This window comes from Micromys minutus (assembly GCF_963924665.1).
Source record: "Micromys minutus genome assembly, chromosome: 22".
Classification (NCBI taxonomy): Eukaryota; Metazoa; Chordata; class Mammalia; order Rodentia; family Muridae; genus Micromys; species Micromys minutus.
The window spans coordinates 4,576,798-4,598,364 of NC_137957.1; the positions used below are offsets into that span (position 1 = coordinate 4,576,798).

General features: G+C 38.3%; 1 protein-coding gene across 1 annotated transcript in view; it reads right to left on the reverse strand.

Moving 5' to 3' along the window:
- The window catches only part of TESPA1 (thymocyte expressed, positive selection associated 1), a gene marked incomplete at both ends in the record, with an annotated part of 83,303 nt that overhangs the window by 29,483 nt on the left and 32,253 nt on the right, over positions 1–21,567 (reverse strand). Inside the window, 2 exons of the mRNA XM_080935950.1 lie at positions 12,598–13,352; positions 14,326–14,534. Of these exons, the coding sequence (XP_080792076.1) occupies positions 12,598–13,352; positions 14,326–14,534 (964 nt within the window). The remainder of the gene's footprint in view (positions 1–12,597; positions 13,353–14,325; positions 14,535–21,567) is intronic.

The window sequence follows — 21,567 nt, forward strand, 5'->3', positions numbered from 1 at the left end:
TGAATGCAATCAATGAGGTAAAGTTCTGAGTTCTTCCAGTTTTCTTCAAACATGTGAAAAGCTTTATATAGAAAAAGAATGTTACAATTGTGAAACATGTAATAAATGCTCTTACCATTACATGTTTCTTCAAAGATGCAAAACAACTAACAGTGAAGGAGAACACCATGAATACAAAGTCATAAAACTTTAAGATCTGATACCTTTTTACCATTAGACCAAATTATAAAATTAATTTAAACATGTAAAAAGACTCATCAGTGTAATGAATGTGGTAAAGTTTTCACATGTGCCAATTATCTTAACAGGCATGAAAGAAATACTGGAGAGAAACCCTCTGAACATACTCAATGTGGTAAAGCCTTTGAATTTCAGAATAATTCTCAATGGCATGAAAGAACACATACTGGAGAGAAATCCTATGAATGTAAGCAATGTGGTAAAGCCTTTGCATGTTACAGACATCTTCAAAGGCATGAAAAGAAATCATACTGGAAAGAACCCTGTGAGTGCTTTTAATATGGTGAAGCCTTTGCACATTTATATAGTCTACATCATCATGAAAGAATTTATACTGGAGAGAAATTCTATAAAGGTAGCAATGTGGTAAATCCTTTGAGTTATAGCATCTGGTGAGATCAAACACACCTCAAACAAAGGTCAATACAAATGACAAGAATTTACTGTATCAAGCTGCGACTGATTGATTAGGGCCAAAAAATCATACTCAGAAGCTAAATAGCATGAAGCAGAGAGTGGGAACTGAAAATGGTATATGGATGCATATTCTTGAGCCCACTCCAAGTGACATATTTCCTCCAGCAGGCCAGCATTTTCTAAATCTTCCCAAATGATACTACCAACTGAGAAGGGTTTATTTTTATGACGTCAAGCCTACATATTGGCTTTCTGTTACATGAACCAGCTCATGATGAAAAAAAAAAAAAAAAAAAAAAAACTCTGTAGGTAAGTCTTTAGGTGCCCCAATATCTGGGTTATATAATAAACACAAGTTTATTATACTTGTGTGAGTATAAAAATGAATGCTCACACAAGAAACATATTCATGAGTAAAAATGTGTTTGTTTAACAATTTGTTTTTATTTTAATTATGTGATGTCAGTGTGTCCTGTGTGTGTGTATGTGCACATGCATACTTGTTCCCAAGACAATTAGATCCTTAGATCTTCTTGTAGCAAGAATTACAGGAAGTTGTAAAAACCAAACCAAACAAAACAAAACCCAAACAAATTTGACCTTGATCCTGGGAATGAACTGTCTTAACTACCCAGCCACATCTCTTATCCTCTAAATATTTTTAAGCCTTTATATATCATCTTGATGTCAGGAAGTAGGAGAGAACTCATATTTGTGTAAATACTTTGCTAAAGACTTCAAACATCATAGTTGTCTTCAGTTTCAAGGGGAAAATAATCTCATTTCATCTCTTTTTCATCATAGCCTTGAAGGAAGTAATTATTTACCATGTTCACTTAAGTGTAATAGAGTAGATCACCAATTTTGGTTGTATTTTGTATTTTGAAACATTTGGAGTAGTTAATTGGAATTTGCTGTGTGTGTGGCATATTTATTTAAAGAAGTTTATTAGGCCATTCTTATATTTCTTCTGTGGCTTCTGTTTATCTTATATTGTACTTTCACTATGTGATAGGTAGTTTTCTACTGCAGTGTATAGAATGGGATGCCTATTACCTAAGTGGCCCATTGTTTATTTAAATATAAGGCAGTGTATGGTCATACTTTTCAAGTAAGAGTGACTGTGAAAGGGTAATGTGTGATTTCTGGTTTTGTTTTTCATATTTTCACACATTTCTTTCAGATGTTGTTGATTTTTATCTAGCCTGGATTGGATGTCAGTCATTAGCCAAGTCTCTATATATTTTTTTTTTTTGTCTTCAAAACAAGATTTATTTTTTTTTAACATGAAAATACATGGAAAATACATTGGTCTCTTATCTGTAACAAATAAGACTCAAATTATTAATGATAACAAGAAGTGTTTCTTGAGATATTTCCATCTACACAAAAGACTAACAGCTTATTATTTTTTTTAAAGATTTTAAACATTTTTTTGCTTAAAATTATACATTTTTGTCAGTACTGTTTTTTCAGACATTAAAATAAATTTTACATAAAACCATGTGAATATGTTTTTTAGTCAGTACTTGATTTTTTTCAAGGGCTTGACAGTATGCATTGAAAACCTACTAGTTGCAATAAGCGTAAAGTACATGCAAAACAAAACGCAACATGGAAATAGTCAAAGTCTTCTTGTTTTGTGAATATATGTATAGTTTTTGTTTTCTTTATTTCTTGGACTTCATACAGTCTGTGAGTTGTTTCTGGGGGAGTGCAAGCCTCTGGGGTTAGCATCCCACTATCAGTGACTGCATATTATGTCTGTTCTTTTGTGACTGGGTTATCTCACTCAGGATGATCTTCTCTAGATGCAGCCATTTTCTTAAGAATTTGGTTAAGTCATTGTTTCTGGAGGCTGAGTAGTATTGCATTGTGTATATGTACCACAATTTTTGTATCCATTCGTCTTCTGAAGGACATCTGGGTTCCTTCCAGCTTCTGGCTATTATAAATAGAGCCGCTATGAACATTGTGGTGCATATATCTTTGTTGTGTATTAAAGTGTCTCTGGGGTATATGCCCAGAAGTGGAATAGCTGGGTCTTCAGGTAGTAGTATATCCAATTTTCTGAGGTATCGCCAGACAGATTTCCAGAGTGGTTGTATTAGCTTGCAACCCCACCAACAGTGGAGAAGTGTTCCTCTTTCTCCGCAGCCTCGCCAGCATCTGCTGTCATCTGAGTTTTGGATCTTGGCCAATCTGACTGGTGTGAGGTGGAATCTTAGGGTTGTTTTGATTTGCATTTCCCTGATGGCTAAGGATGTCGAGCACTTCCTCAGATGTTTTTCGGCCATTCGGTGTTCCTCAACTGAAAAAGATTTGTTTAGCTCTGTATCCCATTTTTTAATAGGGTTATTTGATTCTCTGGTGTCTAGCTTTTTGAGTTCCTAGTACACCTTAGATATTAGGCCTCTATCTGATGTGGTGTTGGTAAAGATCTTTTCCCATTCTGTTGGTTGCCGTTTTGTTTTCTTGACGATGTCCTTAGCCTTACAGAAACTTTGCAATCTCATTAAGTCCCATTTGTTAATCTTTGACCTTAGAGCTTGAGCCATTGGTGTTTTGTTCAGGAAATTTTCTTCTGTGCCTATGTGTTCTAAGGTTTTCCCTACTTTCTCATCTAATAGTTTCAGTGTATCTGGTTTAATGTGGAGATCTTTAATCCACTTACACTTGAGCTTTGTACAAGGAGATAAGAACGGGTCTATTTTCATTCTTTTGCATGTTGAATGCCAGTTGGACCAGCACCATTTGTTGAATAGGCTGTCCTTTTTCCATTGAATGTTTACTGCTCCATTGTCAAAAATCAGGTGACCGTATACATGAGGGCTCATTTCTGGATCTTCTATTCTATTCCATTGATCCACTTGCCTATTTCTGTACCAGTACCATGCAGTTTTCAGCACAATTGCCTTGTAATATAGCTTGAGGTCAGGGATAGTGATTCCCGCAGATGTTTTTTTGTTGTTGAGGATGGATTTCGCTATTCTAGGTTTTTTGTTATTCCATATGAAATTGCACATTGATCTTTCCAATTCCATGAAGAACTGGGTTGGAATTTTGATGGGGATTGCATTGAATCTGTAGATTGCTTTTGGTAGGATGGCCATTTTTAAGATGTTGATCTTTCCAATCCATGAGCATGGGAGATCTTTCCATTTTCTGAGATCCTCCTCAATTTCTTTCTTTAGAGGTTTGAAGTTCTTGTCATACAGGTCCTTTACTTCCTTAGTTAGAGTCACACCAAGGTATTTCATAGTTTTTGTAACTATTGTGAAGGGTACCTTTTCCCTAATTTCTTTCTCCACATGTTTGTCCTTTGAGTATAGGAAGGCTACTGATTTGTTTGAGTTAATTTTGTATCCGGCCACTTTGCTGAACTTGTTTATCAGCTGTAGGAGTTCTCTGGTGGAATTTTTGGGGTCACTCAAGTACACTATCATGTCATCGGCAAAGAGTGATGTTTTTATCTCTTCCTTTCCGATTTGTATCCCCTTGATCTCCTTTTGCTGTCTAATTTCTCCAGCCAGGACTTCCAGTACTATGTTGAATAGGTAGGGAGAGAGTGGGCAGCCTTGTCGAGTCCCTGATTTTAGTGGGATTGCTTCAAGTTTCTCGCCATTAAGTTTGATGTTGGCTGTTGGTTTGCTGTATATTGCTTTTATTATGTTTAAATATGGGCCTTGGATTCCTGTTCTTTCCAGGACTTTTAACATGAAGGGGTGTTGGATTTTGTCGAATGCTTTCTCAGCATCTAGTGAGATGACCATGTGATTTTGGTCTTTAAGTTTGTTTATATGGTGGATTACATTGATGGATTTCCTTATGTTAAACCATCCCTGCATCCCAGGGATGAAGCCTACTTGGTCATGATGAATGATGGTTTTGATGTGTTCTTGGATTCGGTTTGCAAGGATTTTGTTGAGTATTTTTGCATCAATGTTCATAAGTGAAATTGGTCTGAAGTTCTCTTTCCTTGTAGGGTCTTTGTGTGGCTTAGGTACGAGGGTTATTGTAACCTCAAAAAATGAGTTGGGTAATATTCCATCTGATTCTATCTTTTGGAATAGCTTGGCGAATATTGGTGTTATATCCCCAATAAATGTCTGATAAAATTCTGCACTGAACCCGTCTGGACCTGGGCTTTTTTTGGTTGGGAGGTTTGATGACTTCTTCTATTTCTTTAGGTGTTATAGGGTTATTTAGATGGTTTACTTGGTCCTGGTTCAACTTTGGGACCTTGTATCTGTCTAGGAATTCGTCCATTTCCTCCAGATTTTCCAATTTTGTGGAGTATAAGTTTTTGTAGTAGGATCTGATGATTTCTTGAATTTCCTTAGTTTCAGTTGTTATGTCACCACTTTCCTTTCTGATTTTGTTAATTTGGATACTCTCTCTTTGCCCTTTAGTTAGTCTGGCTAGGGGTTTATCAATCTTGTTGATTTTCTCAAAGAACCAACTCTTTGTTTGGTTGATTTTTTCAATGGTTTTTTTTGTTTCTATTTGGTCTATTTCTGCCCTAATTTTGATTATTTCTTGCCGTCTACTCTTTTTGGGTATATCTGCTTCCTTTTGTTCTAGTGCTTTTAGCTGTGCTGTCAGGTTGCTGATGTGAGCTCTCTCCAGTTTCTTCTTGGAAGCACTTAGGGCAATGAGTTTTCCTCTCAATACTGCTTTCATTGCATCCCATAGGTTTGGGTATGCTGTGTTTTCGTTTTCGTTGAATTCTAGAAAATCCTTAATTTCTTTCTTTATTTCTTCTTTGACCCTGCTATCCTTTAACAGAGTGTTGTTTAGTTTCCATGTGTATGTGGGCATTTTGTTGTCTTTGTTGTTGTTAAAGACCAGCCGTAGACCATGGTGATCTGAGAGGATGCATGGGAGTATTTCAATCTTCTTATATCGATGAAGGCTCGTTCTGTGTCCAATTATGTGGTCAATTTTCGAGAAGGTGCCATGGGGTGGTGAGAAGAAGGTGTATTCTTTTACTTTAGGATAGTATGTTCTGTATATATCTATTAATTCTAGTTGGTTCAAAGTCTCTGCTAGTTTTGCAGTGTCCTTGTTCAGTTTCTGTTTCCCTGATCTGTCCATTGGTGAGAGTGGGGTATTAAAGTCTCCCACTATTATTGTGTGGGGTGAAATGTATTTTTTGAGCTTTAGTAGAGTTTCTTTTATGAATGTGGGTGATTTTTTATTTGGAGCATATATGTTAAGGATTGAGAGTTCCTCCTGACAGATTTCCCTGGTAATGAGTAAAAAGTGTCCTTCTTTATCTTTTTTGATAACTTTTGGTTGGAAATTTACTTTATTCGATATTAGAATAGCCACTCCAGCTTGCTTCTTGGAGCTGTTTGCTTGGAAGTTTTTTTCCCACCCTTTTACTCTGAGATAGTGTCTGTCTCTGTCTCTGAGATGAGTTTCCTGTATGCAGCAAAAGGCTGGATTTATTTATGTATCCAGTCTGATAGTCTATGTCTCTTTATTGGGGAGTTAAGACCATTTATGTTAATCGATATCAAGGAATAATTGTTTCTGTTTCCTGCCATTTTTGCTTTTTTGGGTTGAGTTGTGTCTGTGTTTTTTTCTTTAGTTTTCTTGTTTAGGAGTTTTCTTGTTTTTACTAGGCTGTATTTTCCCTCCTTGTATTGGGTTTTCCACCTATAATTCGTTGTAGTGCTGGGTTTGTGGTCAGATATTGTGTGAATTTTGATTTGTCTTGAAATATCTTTGTTTCTCCATCGATGGTGTTTGATAGTGTTGCTGGGTATAGCAGCTTGGGCTGGCACTTGTGCTCTCTTAAGGAGTGCATGATGTCTGTCCAGGCTCTTCTAGCTTTCCTAGTCTCTGTTGAGAAATCGGGTGTGAGTCTGATTGGTCTGCCTTTATATGTTACCTGACCTTTTCCCCTTACTGCTTTTAGTATTCTTTCTTTACTTTGGGCACTTGATGTTTTTACTATTATGTGTCGGGAGGTATTTCTTTTCTGGTCCAACCTATTTGGAGTTCTGAAGGCTTCTTTTATGCTCGTGGTCATCTCATTCTTGAGGGTAGGGAAGTTTTCTTCTATGATTTTGTTGAAGATATTTACTGTGCCTCTTAGTTGATACTCTTCTCCCTCTTCTATTCCTATTATCTTTAGGTTCGGTCTTCTCATTGTGTCTTGTATTTCCTGGACATTTTGGGTTAGGAGCTTTTTGTTTTTTGCATCTTCTCTGGCTGTTTTGTCTATGTTTGCAATGTTGTCTTCTGCCCCCGAGATTCTCTCCTCGATCTCTTGTAATCTGTTGGAAATGCTTGCTTCTGTGACTCCTGATTTCTTTTTCTGGTGTTCTGACTCTAGGGTTATCTCTTTTAGCGCTTTCTTTATTGTGTCAATTTCTGTTTTAATTTCCCTCTTCCATTCCTTTATTTCTTTGGTTCTGTTTTCGTCTCGTTCTTTGAGTTCTTTGAGTGTTTTTCTTGTTTCTTCTTTAAAAGCTTCTGAATCTTTTTGCTTTTCCTCCCTTTCTTGTTTAAGTAACTCTATCAGCGTCTTGAGGCATGTTTTCAGGTCTGTGTCTTCTTTCTCTGGAGTGTTTGGAATTCCTATGTTTGCTACTATTGGAGAGCTGGGTTCTGGTGTTGCTAGATTGTCTTGGTTTCCTTGGGATATACTCTTTCTCTTTCCTCTTGCCATTTTGTTGTCAGTGATATGTTCTTGCCTTTCCCTTGTATCTGGTCTGTGTCCCTGGTACACTTTCCGTGTGCACTCCTCAGAGATCTCTCTACTCCCCAGCAGCCCAGGTTCAGGGTGGCAGCTGGGACAGGCTCTGCTCTGCGTCCTGAAGTCGCCTCCGGGTGGGAACAGACGTTCCTAAGATCTGTTCCTGGTCACAGATGCTCAGCCTCTCTGAGCCACCTTTCCGGCTGGCTGTTGGGCCAGGCCCTGCTCTGTGTCCTGAAGTCGTCTCCGGGTGGGAACAGAAGTTCCTAAGATCTGTTCCCGGTCACTGGATCGGGGAGGACAGGGCAGGTCAGGGCAGGGGGTGCCCTTTCCATGTGCACTCCACAGAGATCCCTCTGCTCCCCCGCAGCCTAGGTCTCCCACTCACCAGTTGCTCAGCCTGTACGAGCCCCCTTTCTGGCTGGTGGTTGGGCCAGGCTCTGCTCTGCGTCCTGAAGTCCTCTCCGGGTGGGAACAGAAGTTCCTAAGATCTGTTCCCAGTCACAGTAGCTCAGCCTGTACGAGCCGCCTTTCCAGCTGGTGGTTGGGCCAGGCTCTGCTCTGCGTCCTGAAGTCGTCTCCGGGTGGGAACAGAAGTTCCTAAGATCTGTTCCCGGTCACTGGATCGGGGAGGACAGGGCAGGTCAGGGCAGGGGGTGCCCTTTCTGTGTGCACTCCGCAGAGATCCCTCTGCTCCCCCGCAGCCTAGGTCTTCCACTCACCAGTTGCTCAGCCTGTACAAGCCGTCTTTCCGGCTGGTGGTTGGGCCAGGCTCTGCTCTGTGTCCTGAAGTCCTCTCCGGGTGGGAACAGAAGTTCCTAAGATCTGTTCCCGGTCACAGTTGCTCAGCCTGTACGAGCCGCCTTTTTCCCAAGTCTATATTTTAACTCTTGGTTCTCATGTGCCAGCTCCTGAGTACAAGTCCAAATATAGAAAATGTAGCCCCAAATGTGTCTTGTTTTGTCAACACATTTTAACAATGTTAATGTTAATAGAAAAAACATGTAAAAAACTTTAAATACCTTATATGTATATCCAAGTAGCATCATCAATCAACTATATATCTCATAACATGGCGTGACTGGTAAAGATATGTATATATTACTTGGTGTTCCATGCTTCTTCATGTTCCTCTTAGTTACCATTTGTCACTTCATCTTGAAGTATGCCTTCTAAGGGAATTATCTAGAGATGCTTCATATTGTAACAGCAATGAGATTTCTTAAAAAAAAAATAATTTCTGGTGTGTGTGTATGTAATGTGATGAAAAGGTTTTAGGCCATGACGTATATATGGGGACTAAAAAACAATTTTGTGGGGTCTACTTTGGCCAATTTTATATGATAATCAATGTCAGATTGCCAGCTTTGCACACCACAGACATTGCTTCTGAGCTGTCTTACTTATATAACCCATCGGCACTATTCTATTTCTTCCACATGGTTAGTTACCTCTCCTTAGGTTTATGTGACTATCTTTTATAGAGTCCAAGTCAAATCTTCTGTGCCTCTCTCCTAAAATCTTCTCTCTCTCTCTGCTGGATGTTCTACCTCCTATTTCCTGCCATTGCTTTTCTTCGTTTTTAATGCTTCCACAAAGCATATAGAGTGTGTGGCCAGTCAAGAACTGATCTAACTTGAGGCGTAAACCATGAGGAGTCAATTCTGGACACTGCCTGGAGGGATCAAAGAACCAAACACAACTAACCTAAAAAAATCAATAAAATGATTCCTAATGATATTTTGCTATACTTATAGATGGGTACCTAGCCCAGTCATCATCAGAGAGGCTTTCTCTGTCAGCTGATGGGACCATATAAGGACACCCGTACCCAAATATTAGGTGAGGGTTAGAGTTAAGGTTAGGGGATTAGGGTTAAGGTTAGGGGGTTAGGTTTAGTATGACATAGAATAATCACTGCATGTGTTTAGCATTGTTATATTATCACATGACAAAATAGTAAATAAAAATAAACACTATAGTTTTCCAGTTCATTTAAGTCCCGCCAAACACAAAAACATACTTTGAAGTATCTATGATTTGAGGACATAATCATTCTTGTACTTCCTCTCATTCCCTCTAGCAAAGGTACAGGATGTTACCTGGGACATCAGCACATCACACATTGACCCTCTTCCTTGGCTCTGCCTTTTACTAATGTGAGAAATTTAAAATTTTACTAATGTGAGTACTTTACATTTCAGTGGAATGGCATGAATGGAAATGGTGGTAGATTTGAAATGTACAGTAAACACAGTGTAAATTATGGAGAGTGACAGGGGCCATTAATGCCCATGAACTTCCTTGGCATAGATTAAAAGAGAAAGTGGGAAGAAAAACAAAAAACAATAAAACCCAAAAAACCCTTCTGCCAGTAATAGCAAGGAAGGAGCAGGTCCTCTTTTATCAGGAAAGATGTACATATGCTAATTTCAAATAAATATCTGCCTTATACAGATGAATTATTTCTAAAAGAAAATGAGAAACACACACACAGACAGAGACAGACAGAGAGCATTTTAACCTTAAAAAATAAAATGAAGAAGTCCCTAGAGTTTTTGTAGGGAAGGTTGGTATGGAGGGTGGGTTCTAAGCCCTGTTACCCTTGGAGGTTAGATGTCTCTGGACAACAAAGATTCTTCATCTGAACAGAGTGACTGGTTGAGTATTACTAGTATATCTTAACTATTCTTATGCCCTTAAAGAGATAGGGAGGTTTACTCAGTATAACTCAGTCTATTTCCCCTCCACACTTAGCATATAATTCTCAACCTTGGCTGCACTGAGCAGTTTTTTCACCTTGTGATTTCTTAAAGAATAACAGACACAGGTCGAGAACAGTAATTTATGTTTCTTTTGAAAACATCTCACTAGGAAAACAAACTACACTTAAGTATAGGCTACATGCCCAGCAGTACATGGCTAACAGAAAACAAAAACAAAAACCAAACCAAACCAAAACAGAAAACCAAAACAACAGTTTCTGATTTTGTGTTTTTAAGGGATTCCTGAGTGTGATCAAAAACAGGTTTCTGCAACTATATCTGGTTTTATGGTGTTTCTTGGGCTTTTTTCCTCCTGTTTGTTTTGCCCACTACATACCTGTTTATATTCTGATAGAAAGGATGTGGATCTAGGATGGGAAGAGAGGTGAAGAACTGGGGGGAACAGAGGAGGGAAAAACATAATTGAGATATGATGTATTTTAAAAATGATAATTTTCAATAAAAGAAAGAAAAAAAGATATGGGAAAGACTTTGGAAACACCAAGGCTGAAACAAAGACTATCCTAGAAGATATTTTTGATTCTCCTAGGTAATCATAAGAGAGAAATATTTAAAATAGTTTGTCTTTATTTTTTTGAGATTGTAAGCACATTCCCCTAACGTTACTGCATATTATTGCATTTGGTTATCTCTTATAAGATTAACAACTATTTGATATTGCATGTGAACACATATTAAATAAAAGGAAAGTTTGGCTAATGATATAAATTATAAGATGCATCCTAATTATAGAAATGTTATAGTTTTGAAAAACACATGTGAAGGATGCAGAATATAATAAAGAATGTCTAACCATTATCTCTCCTGCTATGGTGACAGAAAATATAATCTATTTATACATATTTCTTTGCCAGACAATTCTGAAATTTATAATGGCTTCAGGTTTGTAAGAATTGGTGTTCATGGGACAGCTTGACATTTTCTTGTGTGAGGCTGACATCTAGTGGAAACATAATACAGAAGCAGATGCTCTTTAAGGCAACTGGAATATACTTACATATATACACAGTATACATAAGGATCTGAAATATACTTCACATGCTTTCTGTTTTATTTTAATTAATCTAGGAGTTAACTTCCTTTCAAATTTCTGTATGATATTTTGTGGGTTGGAATAGTTTTTGGATGAAAATTTACTCTTGGCAAATCTTTGAGATGTGAAGAACAGGGCTGGAGAGATGGCTCAGTGGAGAGTTAAGAGCATAGTCTGCTCTTCCAGAGGTCCTGAGTTCAATTCCCAGAAGCCACATGGTGGCTCACAAACATCCATAATGAGATCTGATGCCCCTTTCTAGTGTGTCTGAAGACAGTTATGGGGTACTCATATATATATATAAATACATCTTAAGAAAAAAAGATATGAAGAATAAAGGAATTTGATAAAGCTTTTTTTTTTTAAACAAAACTGTCTGTGATGTATTGTTTAAAAATATACCCAGGGCTGGAGAGATGGCTCAGTGGTTAAGGACACTGTCTGCTTTTTTAGAGGCCCAGCAACCACATGGTGGCTCACAATTATCTCTACTAGGATCTGATGCCCTCCTCTGGTGTGTCTGCAGACAGCTACAGTGTACTCATAAAATAAATAAACAACAATAACAACAAAAAGAAACCCAAAGTAATAGGATTGAGGGAACCAGAGGCATCTAGGACACCACAAGAATACCTACACAGTAAATTAACCTGTGCCCATGGGGGCTCACAGAGACTGAACCACCAACCAAAGAGCATGGAGGGGCTGAACCTAGCCCCCCTACACATTTGTAGCAAATAAGCAGCTTCATGTGGGTCCCCTACAATTGGAGTGGAAGCTGTCTTTGACTCTGCCTCCTGTCATTAGATCCCCTCCCCTAGCTGGATTGCCTTGGTGGGCCTCAGTTGGAGAGTACCTAGTCCTGTTGCAGCTTACCAGGGTGGATGGTACACAAAAGGGGCTTCCTCTCCTCTGAGGAGAAGGAGGGGGTAATATGGGAAGGGGTTTGTGAGAGTAGGACTTGGGAAGATGGGGGGCTACAATTAAGGTATAAAGTGAATAAATTGATTAATGAAAGAAAAGGACACCCAAAACCTTCCTATCCCACTGTATTTGTATAGACAGACACACAGACATAAGCAGGACATGGACAGAGAGATATCTTAGAATAGCAAGCAAGCAGAATATAGGCAGAGAAATCTCCAGAGGGAAAGCAGAACATAGAGAGAAGCAAACTGGAAAGTCTGTATTAAGCAGGACACCATTTGCTTGGATCCACAATTTGATTTCAAGTGGTTTGTCTTCACCGTTTCCAGTCACCTCTTCTCTCCAAACCCCTCTCCATGTTGAGGCTAGTCCTTGGCAAAAAACATATTTAATTAAATAATTTGTAGTTTTTTTCCAATTTCATTTATATGAAAAACATTAAAAACATCAGTGCATCTATGTTTCATGAGAAACTGAATTCTCACCTGCTCCAAATCAGAAGCATCCTGAAGCTGCTGAGTTAAAGATTGATGCAGCTCATGTTTGGCTTGTCTTTGGTTTTGTTTCTCCTGGATGATGGGCAAGTTCAATGACTTAATATTCTTGTCCAAGGGAATCCTTTGAAATAGGTTCTTTCTTGCTTTGCTTTTTCTTTCCCATGAACTCTCATTCTCAGCTGAATGGGGCTTCTCATTAATGTTCTGTAGAACCCACAGCTGTCTCCTTACCTGTGTAGAGTCCATGTGGTACTGTGGACCTGCTCTAAGAGCATGAGCATGGCACATGTCTCCCCGTGTTTCTTCTTTAGGGCAGAAAATACATGGAAAGGAAGAAGTAGATGGATTTGTATTTTGTACTGGGGGCACAGACTCTTCCCGAGGGGCTTGCCTATGCCCAGGGTCTTGCTGGAGACCTATCTTCTCTCCCTTCACTCTGTCCATCACTTCCCACACAATTTGGTCCAAACTGTTCTTTTTGGGGTTGTTGCAAGATGATGACTGCCGATCTCGGGAACCTGTATACAGGCACATTTTAGAGATTGCTTTCCGGAGACGCTCTCTGGGTGAGTAGGGATCAGGCTCTGGAGCCAGAATCCTGATGGATGGCACATCAGTTGGGTCAAAATTCCAGAACATGTTGGGTGGTGTGAACTTTTGGACAGGTGTCTTAGACACATAGGAGTAGAGACAGAAGAAAGCATCAGCAGTGACAGCCAGCGTCTGCACCTGCTTAAATCGGCCTAAATATAAGAAATAAAGATGGTGAGCTCATTGACAAATTACATTTTTACCATATCCACTCAAAAGCTCCCCAAAGTTCTAATTTCAGAGAGAGTTGCCAATTTATTCATTGGTGATCCTCCCATTTAGAGTTCAGGTACTCAGTGGCCCCTTTCTTGTCTTCCAGACTTTCTATCTCCAATAAATAACCCAACAAAGAGATTTTAAAATGGAATAAGATGTAAGAATTTTGTGCTGATTTGATTCAGCTAAAGAGCAATAGGCCTAAGTGTAGTGAGAATTTTGGTTTCTTAAAAAAACAAGTTATGTTATATGAATATGTTCTTATTTTTAATCCAATGTGTGGGATATGGGGCTGCTTTAGATTTTTCACAGCAGTGAGCTATGATTTGTCTTGTGCTCTGGCAGGGGTGTGATTCTACCAGCTGAAGAAAATTTATGTTTGGAATTCTGGGAACACTTTATATTAATGACACAGTCCTGAGGCTGCTGCTCCTCCTCTTGGTGCTAATTGCTGTCATTGTCATTTGCCAAGTGGTTGTGAGCAAAGAAATAAGGAAAAAATGGGAATCTGAAGGCGAAGATGAAACTTGCCTCAAGGAACTTGATGTCCCTGATCAATAGTAAGTCATTTAAATAAGATCCATGCCCCCTTTACCCTCTAAACTTTTCTCTTCTACCTTTTGTTGGGGGACAGGTGGTGGTGGAAAGGATTTGGGTGGAGAAGAGTGGGGAAGAAAAGAACTCAATAAAGTAGTCAAAAATGGTAATGGCACTAGGCTTCCTTAAGATTTCTTTTTCCAAGAGAAAAAAAAAAGCAGACACCTAGTGCTCCGTTTTTAGAAAAATATACCTGAGAATGGAACAAGTCAAGGAGAAAGTTAACCAAGAAAAAATAGAGTATGGATTCGCTGTTGCAGATGAGAGAAAGATAAAGGAGAAGAACATGCATGGATCTGAAGTAACACTCACTGGCCAGCATCAGGCAGGGATCTTCCATCTCCATTCTTTGCACCTGAGACTTCAGGAACAGCTGAAAGTCAATGCCCTTGGCCTGAGAAGGATTGCTGAAAAATCTTGCAGGAATACGAGAAGTGTCTTTGTGGTCCTCATGGCTGAAGCCGAGGCTGAAAAGAATATCTTCTGCATCTTCTTGTACCTGGTCCAAAATCTCCGAGATGCTGGAGAGAGGACATTTTGGTATATAGGTCAACTTGGAGACATGCAAATTCATAATATATGTGATGTTTTGAGTAAGAATAACCTTCACAGGTTTAATCACTAGGAAGTATTACTATTTGAAAGGATTAGAATGATATGTGTGGCCTTGTTGAAGGAAGCATGCCACTAGAGGTGGGGCTTTGAGTTTTCAAAAGCCCATGCTAGGCTTAGGCTCTTTCTTTCAGCCAGTGGATCAGGATTTAGCTCTAGGCAACTACTCTAGCACCATGCATGTTGCCATGTTCTCCAACATAAGGATAATGGACTACACCTCTGAAACTGTGAGCAAACTCACAATTAATTTTTTTTTAAAGAGTTGCTTTGGTCATGGTGTTCCTTCACAGCTATAGAACAGTGACTAGGATATTTAGTAATAGTATTGCAGCTTTGAAAAGTGCTCTCAATATTTCTGTGTCTGGGGGCATGGGAAGTATATTCCAGATCTGTTTATCTGCATATTTCCAGTGACAAATAACAAGTGATTCTGGTTGCATCCTGTTTCCCAAAGATGTACTAATGGAACACTACATTAACTGCAAGCATTTTGGTCCCCAGCATTTTCTACCTGAGCCCATTGGTCTCCTGAAGATTTTATCATATATGTTTCTCAAAGATTCAGATCACCAAATTACTTTTAAAAGCCTCACTTTGTATTAATGACAGGAGACTGGATCTTCAAAGCTACTCAATCTCCCACTCTTAACATAACCAGAGGATGTTTTGGGTTTATGTATCTGCATAATGAAATAGACATATAAAATTATATAAGCAGGATTTTAAGGCAATACTTAGCAATATGATTTTATAAGCAGCTACTGCGTTCTGCAGTCTTCTATGAGGAATGAATGTAAAACATTTGTTTTCCTTTCCCTCCCTCCCTTTTTTACTTCCTTCTTTTCTTCCTTCCTTCCTCTTTTCCTCCCTCCCTCCCTCCCTCCCTCCTTTCTTTCTTTCTTTCTTTCTTTCTTTCTTTCTTTCTTTCTTTCTTTCTTTCTTTCTTTCTTTCTCTTTCCTTCTTTCTTCAGGACTGGGGATTGAACTCAAGGCCTTGTATATGCTAGGCAGGTATTTTACCTTTGAGCTGTCTTAAAGTATTGATTTTCTCCACATATTTAAAAGTTAAGTTTTCAGTAGTATCTATATTTTAATTAGGTAAAGGAAATTACAGAATTATTGTAGCATTTGTTTCCTATCTTAAAAGTGAAATTTTATGGAAATCCAATGTATTACTTAATTTTTAACTCTAATGATGACTACAAGAAAAATATGGATGCTTTCTGTTTTACTGTTTGTATGAAATAATGTCATGGCATTTAGGAACTGAGACTATGTATAGGTTAAGTCTGTCTTAAGTGTGCTGTGAGTTTATTTAAAGACAAGCTTGTGATATAAGAGTATAAGAGTTATTACTCCGGGGAACTTTTGGAGCTCTGATTGGAAGGATGGAGCTCCCAACCATTGGAGATCCTTCCTCCCTGAAAAACCAGCTTTTCAAGGGATATTATTCTGGAATGTTGGTGTACACGCAGAAATAGGGGCTGGCATGATATAAAGGAGAAACCTGGAAGCCCGACCTGTTGGCTCATGGCTGCAGTCCTATGGATGGCGGAGGCAGGAGGATCGTAGCAAGTTCGAGGATAATCTGACTTAGTTATTTTCAGGCCAATATGATTACAGAGCGAGGTCCTACAAACAAAACAACAAAAAAGAAAAAGGAAAGAAGAGGAATAATAAGAAAACGGTACCAAAAAAAAAAAAAAAAAAAAAAAAAAAAAGGCTAACTGTTGGCTTCAAGTGGCCTGCTAAATTGTACCGGGCCTGACCTTAGATTTAGGTGTAAATGGTTTTCCTGAAGCGAGAAATTTCTTTAAAAAAAAAAACCAAAAAACCAAAAAACAACCTGAGAACAGGAGAGACGACCCATCATCTAGCAGGCCCTCGACGCCGAACCTAAGGACCTGAGTTCAATGTGGGAGATCCACATGGTGGAAGGCAAGAACCAATTTTTAAAGTTGTCTTCTGAGCTCTATGCACACTCGAGGAAACACAAACTAAATAAATATCAAGAAAAAAAAGGGTAGGAGTTAAACGTTGAGACTTGGTCCCATGAAGTGAGAAAGCCCTAAGAAGGTGTCCCCAGCTTTTCTACTTACGGATCAGAGAAGGCAGAGATGGGGACAACTGTGGAATGTTTGGATTGCTCATCTTAGACTCCTACAAGAGAGCTTGGGGAAGCGCCCCAAGTTTCTGGAAATAGGGATGAGGCTTAAAGCAACCCAGCAGGAACAGATGCCTGGTATGTAGAGTTCTTTGGGTTCCAGAGGTAACTGTGATCGCATCTAAGGGTTGCGCGACTGATTTGCCTTACCTTCTGGGCACCAGCATCCATGTCTCCTGGTCACTTCTTGCTTATCACAGCTAGGTACACAGCTCTGGGCTTCAGCACTCCCCTTCCCTCTGACTAGACTATAGTACAAATTACCCCGGGATCACTGCCAGGCTCCCTGTGGAAGACAGGTGTTTGCTACAAGTGTTGCCAATTGATGGCCTCTACTCAAAGCATCCTAGCATCCTATTTAGAATTGGCAGCCCCACCCCCAACTCCTTAAGGTCTATCTTTTTTGTGTGTGTGGTTTGGGTTGTTTAAGCAAGAAATAACTAGGGTTTAATAAATACTTTACTTTTAAGGTAAAAAAAAAGAGTTATTACTAAGCCAGGATTACAAAACAGATACTTTAATTAAAAACACAAGAAAAAACATTAGCACAGAGCTTTGAACTGTTTCTATAGCTGAAAATAAATTTAAATAAATATGAAAATTCTTTGTATGTGGACAGCAATACGGAGCCAAGAAATATGCCTGTATTGTCAGTTCCCAGATGCACACTGTTAAAAATCTGGCTTTTGCCAGGTGATTCGGAGTTTGTCTGTTGCTGTACTTGCCTTAGAAATTGTGTTAGATAGCTGAACAAATGGTGTGAAAGGCCTCAGGTACACTCAATACCTGGTTTAGAGAGGTGTCATGCTTTCTAGCACTTTGTTCATCTGGAAGAGTACTATTTCACAGAAGATCAAGTAATAATACCCCTCCTCCTGCCATCCATTCTCTTATTCTGAATAGCTTGATACCTATGTTCAATAACTGTTTAAACAAGGTGTGTGGGTTATTTAAGGCTTGGGCTATCATTATCATTGTTTTCAGAAAGGATGCTAGAATATTATAGATAAAATCAGGACCATCATGTTAATTAGTAGCTGAACAGTGAAGTTTCTGAACTTATTCTTGTGTTGTCAGCTCCATTCTCCTTTTATCTCCATCATTGTAAGTTCCCTTATCTGTGAGTTGCTAACATAAGATTTTCTCCATCAATTACAACCATGGCTGAGTGTTAGAATCATCTTGCTAAAGTATCATAATCCCTAACTAAATTCTAAATATTTTCTTTTTTCTTAGAACATTATTTAAAAAACATATACATGTGCAGATTTTTAAAGGCATTTTGGAATAACACTATATGAATTTATTTTTGTCAGTACTTAATTCTTTTAGAGGTTTGATAGTATGCATTGAAATCTTACTAGTTACCATAAGCATAAAGTACGTGTAGAACAGAAGGTAACATGGAAACAGTAATAGTTTTCTTGGTGTGTATAGATTAAACATAATGATTTTTGAATACCAAAAATTGCCACAAGGTTATATTCTTAGCTCTTGAATCATTAATGATTTAAGATACAGGTGTACCACACTCTGAGGGGGTGCTATACACTTTTTTTTTTTTCTAAGAAGGACTGAGGCTTTCAGTTTTTGGCCTTTGTTTTTCTTGAGCTTCATATGCCCTGTGAGTATTCAGAGCTTTCTGGGGCTAGTATCCAATTATCAGTGACTGCATATTATGTCTGTTCTTTTGTGACTGGGTTACCTCACTCAAGAAGATATTCTCTAGATGCATCCATTTTTCTAGGAATTTCATAAAGTTATTGTTTCTAATAAGTGAGTAGTACTCATATGTGTAAATATACCACAATTTTTGTATCCATTCATCTACTGAAGGATATCTGGGTTCTTTCCAGCTTCTGGCTATTATAAATAGGGCTGCTATGAGCATTGTAGTGCATATGTCCTTATTGTATGTTGGAGCATCTCTGGGGTATATGCCCAAAAGTGGAATAACTGGGTCTTCAGGTAGTACTATGTTCAATTTTCTGAGGAACTGCCACGCTGATTTCCAGAGTGGTTGTACCAGCTTACAACCCCACAAACAGTGGAGGAGTGTTTCTCTTCCTCCACATCCTTGCCAGCATCTGCTGTCATCTGAGTTTTTTATCTTAGCTATTCTGACTGATGTGAGGTGGAACCTCAGGATTGTTTTGAATTGCATTTCCCTGAAGACTAGGGACATCGAGCACTTTCTTAGATTCTTCTCAACCATTACATATTCCTCAATTGAGAATTTTTTGTTTAGCTCTGTACCCCATTTTTTAATAGGATTGTTTGATTCAATGGTGTCTAACTTCTTGAGTTATTTGTATATATTAGACCTCTATCAGATGTGAGGTTGGTAAAGATCTTTTTCCAATCTTTTGGCTGCCGTTTTGTTTTCTTGACAGTGTACTTAGCCTCACATAAACTTTGCAATCTCATTAAGTCCCATTTATTGATTATTGATCTTAGAGCACAAGCTCTAAGATCTAAGGTGTTCTGTTCAGGAAATTTTCTCCTGTGCCTATGTGTTTTAAGGTTTTCCTTACTTTCTCTTCTAATAATTTTAGTGTACCTCGTTTAATGTGGAGATCTTTGATCCACTTGCACTTGAGCTTTGTACAAGGAGATAAGAAAGGGTCTATTTTCATTCTTCTGCATGCTGAGTACCAGTTGGACCAACACCATTTGTTGAATAGGCTGTCCTTTTTCCATTGAATGTTTTCAGCTCCTTTGTCAAAAATCAAGTGACCATATATGTGAGGGCTCATTTCTGAATCTTCTATTCTATTCCATTGATCCACGTGCCTATCTCTGTACCAGTGCCATGCAGTTTTTAGCAAAATTGCCTTGTAATGTAGCTTGAGGTCAGGGATGGTGATTCCCGCAGATGTTTTCCTATTGTTGAGGATGAATTTTGCTATTCTAGGTCTTTTGTTATTCCAGATGAAATTGCACATTGCTCTTTCCAACTCTATGAAGAATTGGGTTGGAATTTTGATGGGAAATAAATTGAATCTGTAGATTGCTTTTGGTAAAAAGGCCATTTTTTCAATGTTAATCCTTCCAATCCATGAGCATGGGAGATCTTTCCATTTTCTGAGATCTTCCTCGATTTCCTTCTTTAGAGATTTGAAGTTCTTGTCATACAGGTCCTTCACTTGCTTAGTTAGAGTCACACCAAGGTATTTCATCGTTTTTGTGACTATTGTGAAGAGTATCTTTTTCCTAATTTCTTTCTTAGCATGTTTGTCCTTTGAGTAGTGGAAGGCTACTGATTTGTTTGAGTTAATTTTATATCCAGCCACTTTTCTGAAGTTGTTTATAAGCTGTAAAAGTTCTCTAGCGGAATTTTTGGGGCGACTTAAGTATATTATCATGTTACCTGAAAATAGTGATATTTTTACTTCTTCCTTTCCAGTTTGTATCCCTTTGATTTCCTTTTGCTTTCGAATTGCTCTGGCCAGGACTTCTAATACTTTGTTGGATAGATAGGGGTAAAATGGGCAGTCTTGTCTAGTCCCTGATTTTAGTGGGATTCCTTCAGGTTTCTTACCATGAAGTTTGATGTTGGCTATTAGTTTGCTGTATATTCCTTTTATTATGTTTAGGTATGGGCCTTGGATTCCTGTACTTTCCAAGACTTTTAACATGAAGGAGTATTGAAATTTGTCAAATGTTTTCTCAGCATCTAGTAAGATGAGCATGTGGTTTTTTTCTTTGAGTTTGTTTATATGGTGGATTACATCGATGGATTTCCTTATATTAAACCATCCCTGTATCCCAGGGATGAAGCCCACTTGATCATGGTGAATGATCATTTTGATGTGTTCTTGGATTCAGTTTGCAAGAATTTTGTTGAGTATTTTTGCATCAGTGTTCATAAGTGAGATTGGTCTGGAGTTCTCTTTCCTTGTAGGGTCTTTGTGTGGTTTAGGAATGAGGGTTATTGTGGCTTCCAAGAATGAGTTGGGTAGTGTTCCATCTGACTCTACTTTGTAGAATAGTTTGTAGAGTATTGGTATAAGGTATTCAATAAATGTCTGATAGAATTCTGCACTGAACCCATCTAGTCTTGGGCTTTTTTTTGGTTGGGAGGCTTTTGACGACTGCTTCTATTTCTTTAGGTGTTATGGGATTATTTTGATGGTTTAACTTTGGTACCTGGTATCTGTCTAGGAATTCATCAGTTTCCTCCAGATTTTCCAGTTTTTTTGAGTATAGGCTTTTGTAGTAGGATCTGATGATTTCTTCAATTTCCTGTTTCTTTCGTTATGTTTCCACTTTCATTTCTGATTTTGTTAATTTGGATACTCTCTCTTTGCCCTAGGTAGTGTGGCTATGAGATTATCAATCTTGTTAATTTTCTCAAAGAACCAGCTCTTGGTTTTTTTGATTCATTGAATGGTTCTTTTTGTTTCTATTTGGTTCATTTGTGCTCTGAGTTTGATTTTATCTTGCCATCTACTTCTCTTGAATGTATCTGCTTCCTTTTGTTCTAGAGCTTTCAGCTGTGCTATCAAGTTGCTAGTGTATGCTCTCTCCAGTTTCTTTTTAGAGGCTCTCAGAGATATGAGTTTTCCTTTTAGTACTGATTTCATGCATCCTATAGGTTTGGGTATGTTGTGCTTTCATTTTCATTAAATTCTAAAAAATCCTTAATTTGTTTCTTTATTTCTTCTTTGACCATGCTATTATTGAGAAGAGCATTTTTCAGCTTCCATGTGTATGTGAGCTTTTTGTTGTCTTTGTTGTTATTAAAGACTAGCCTTTAGACCATGGTAATCTGA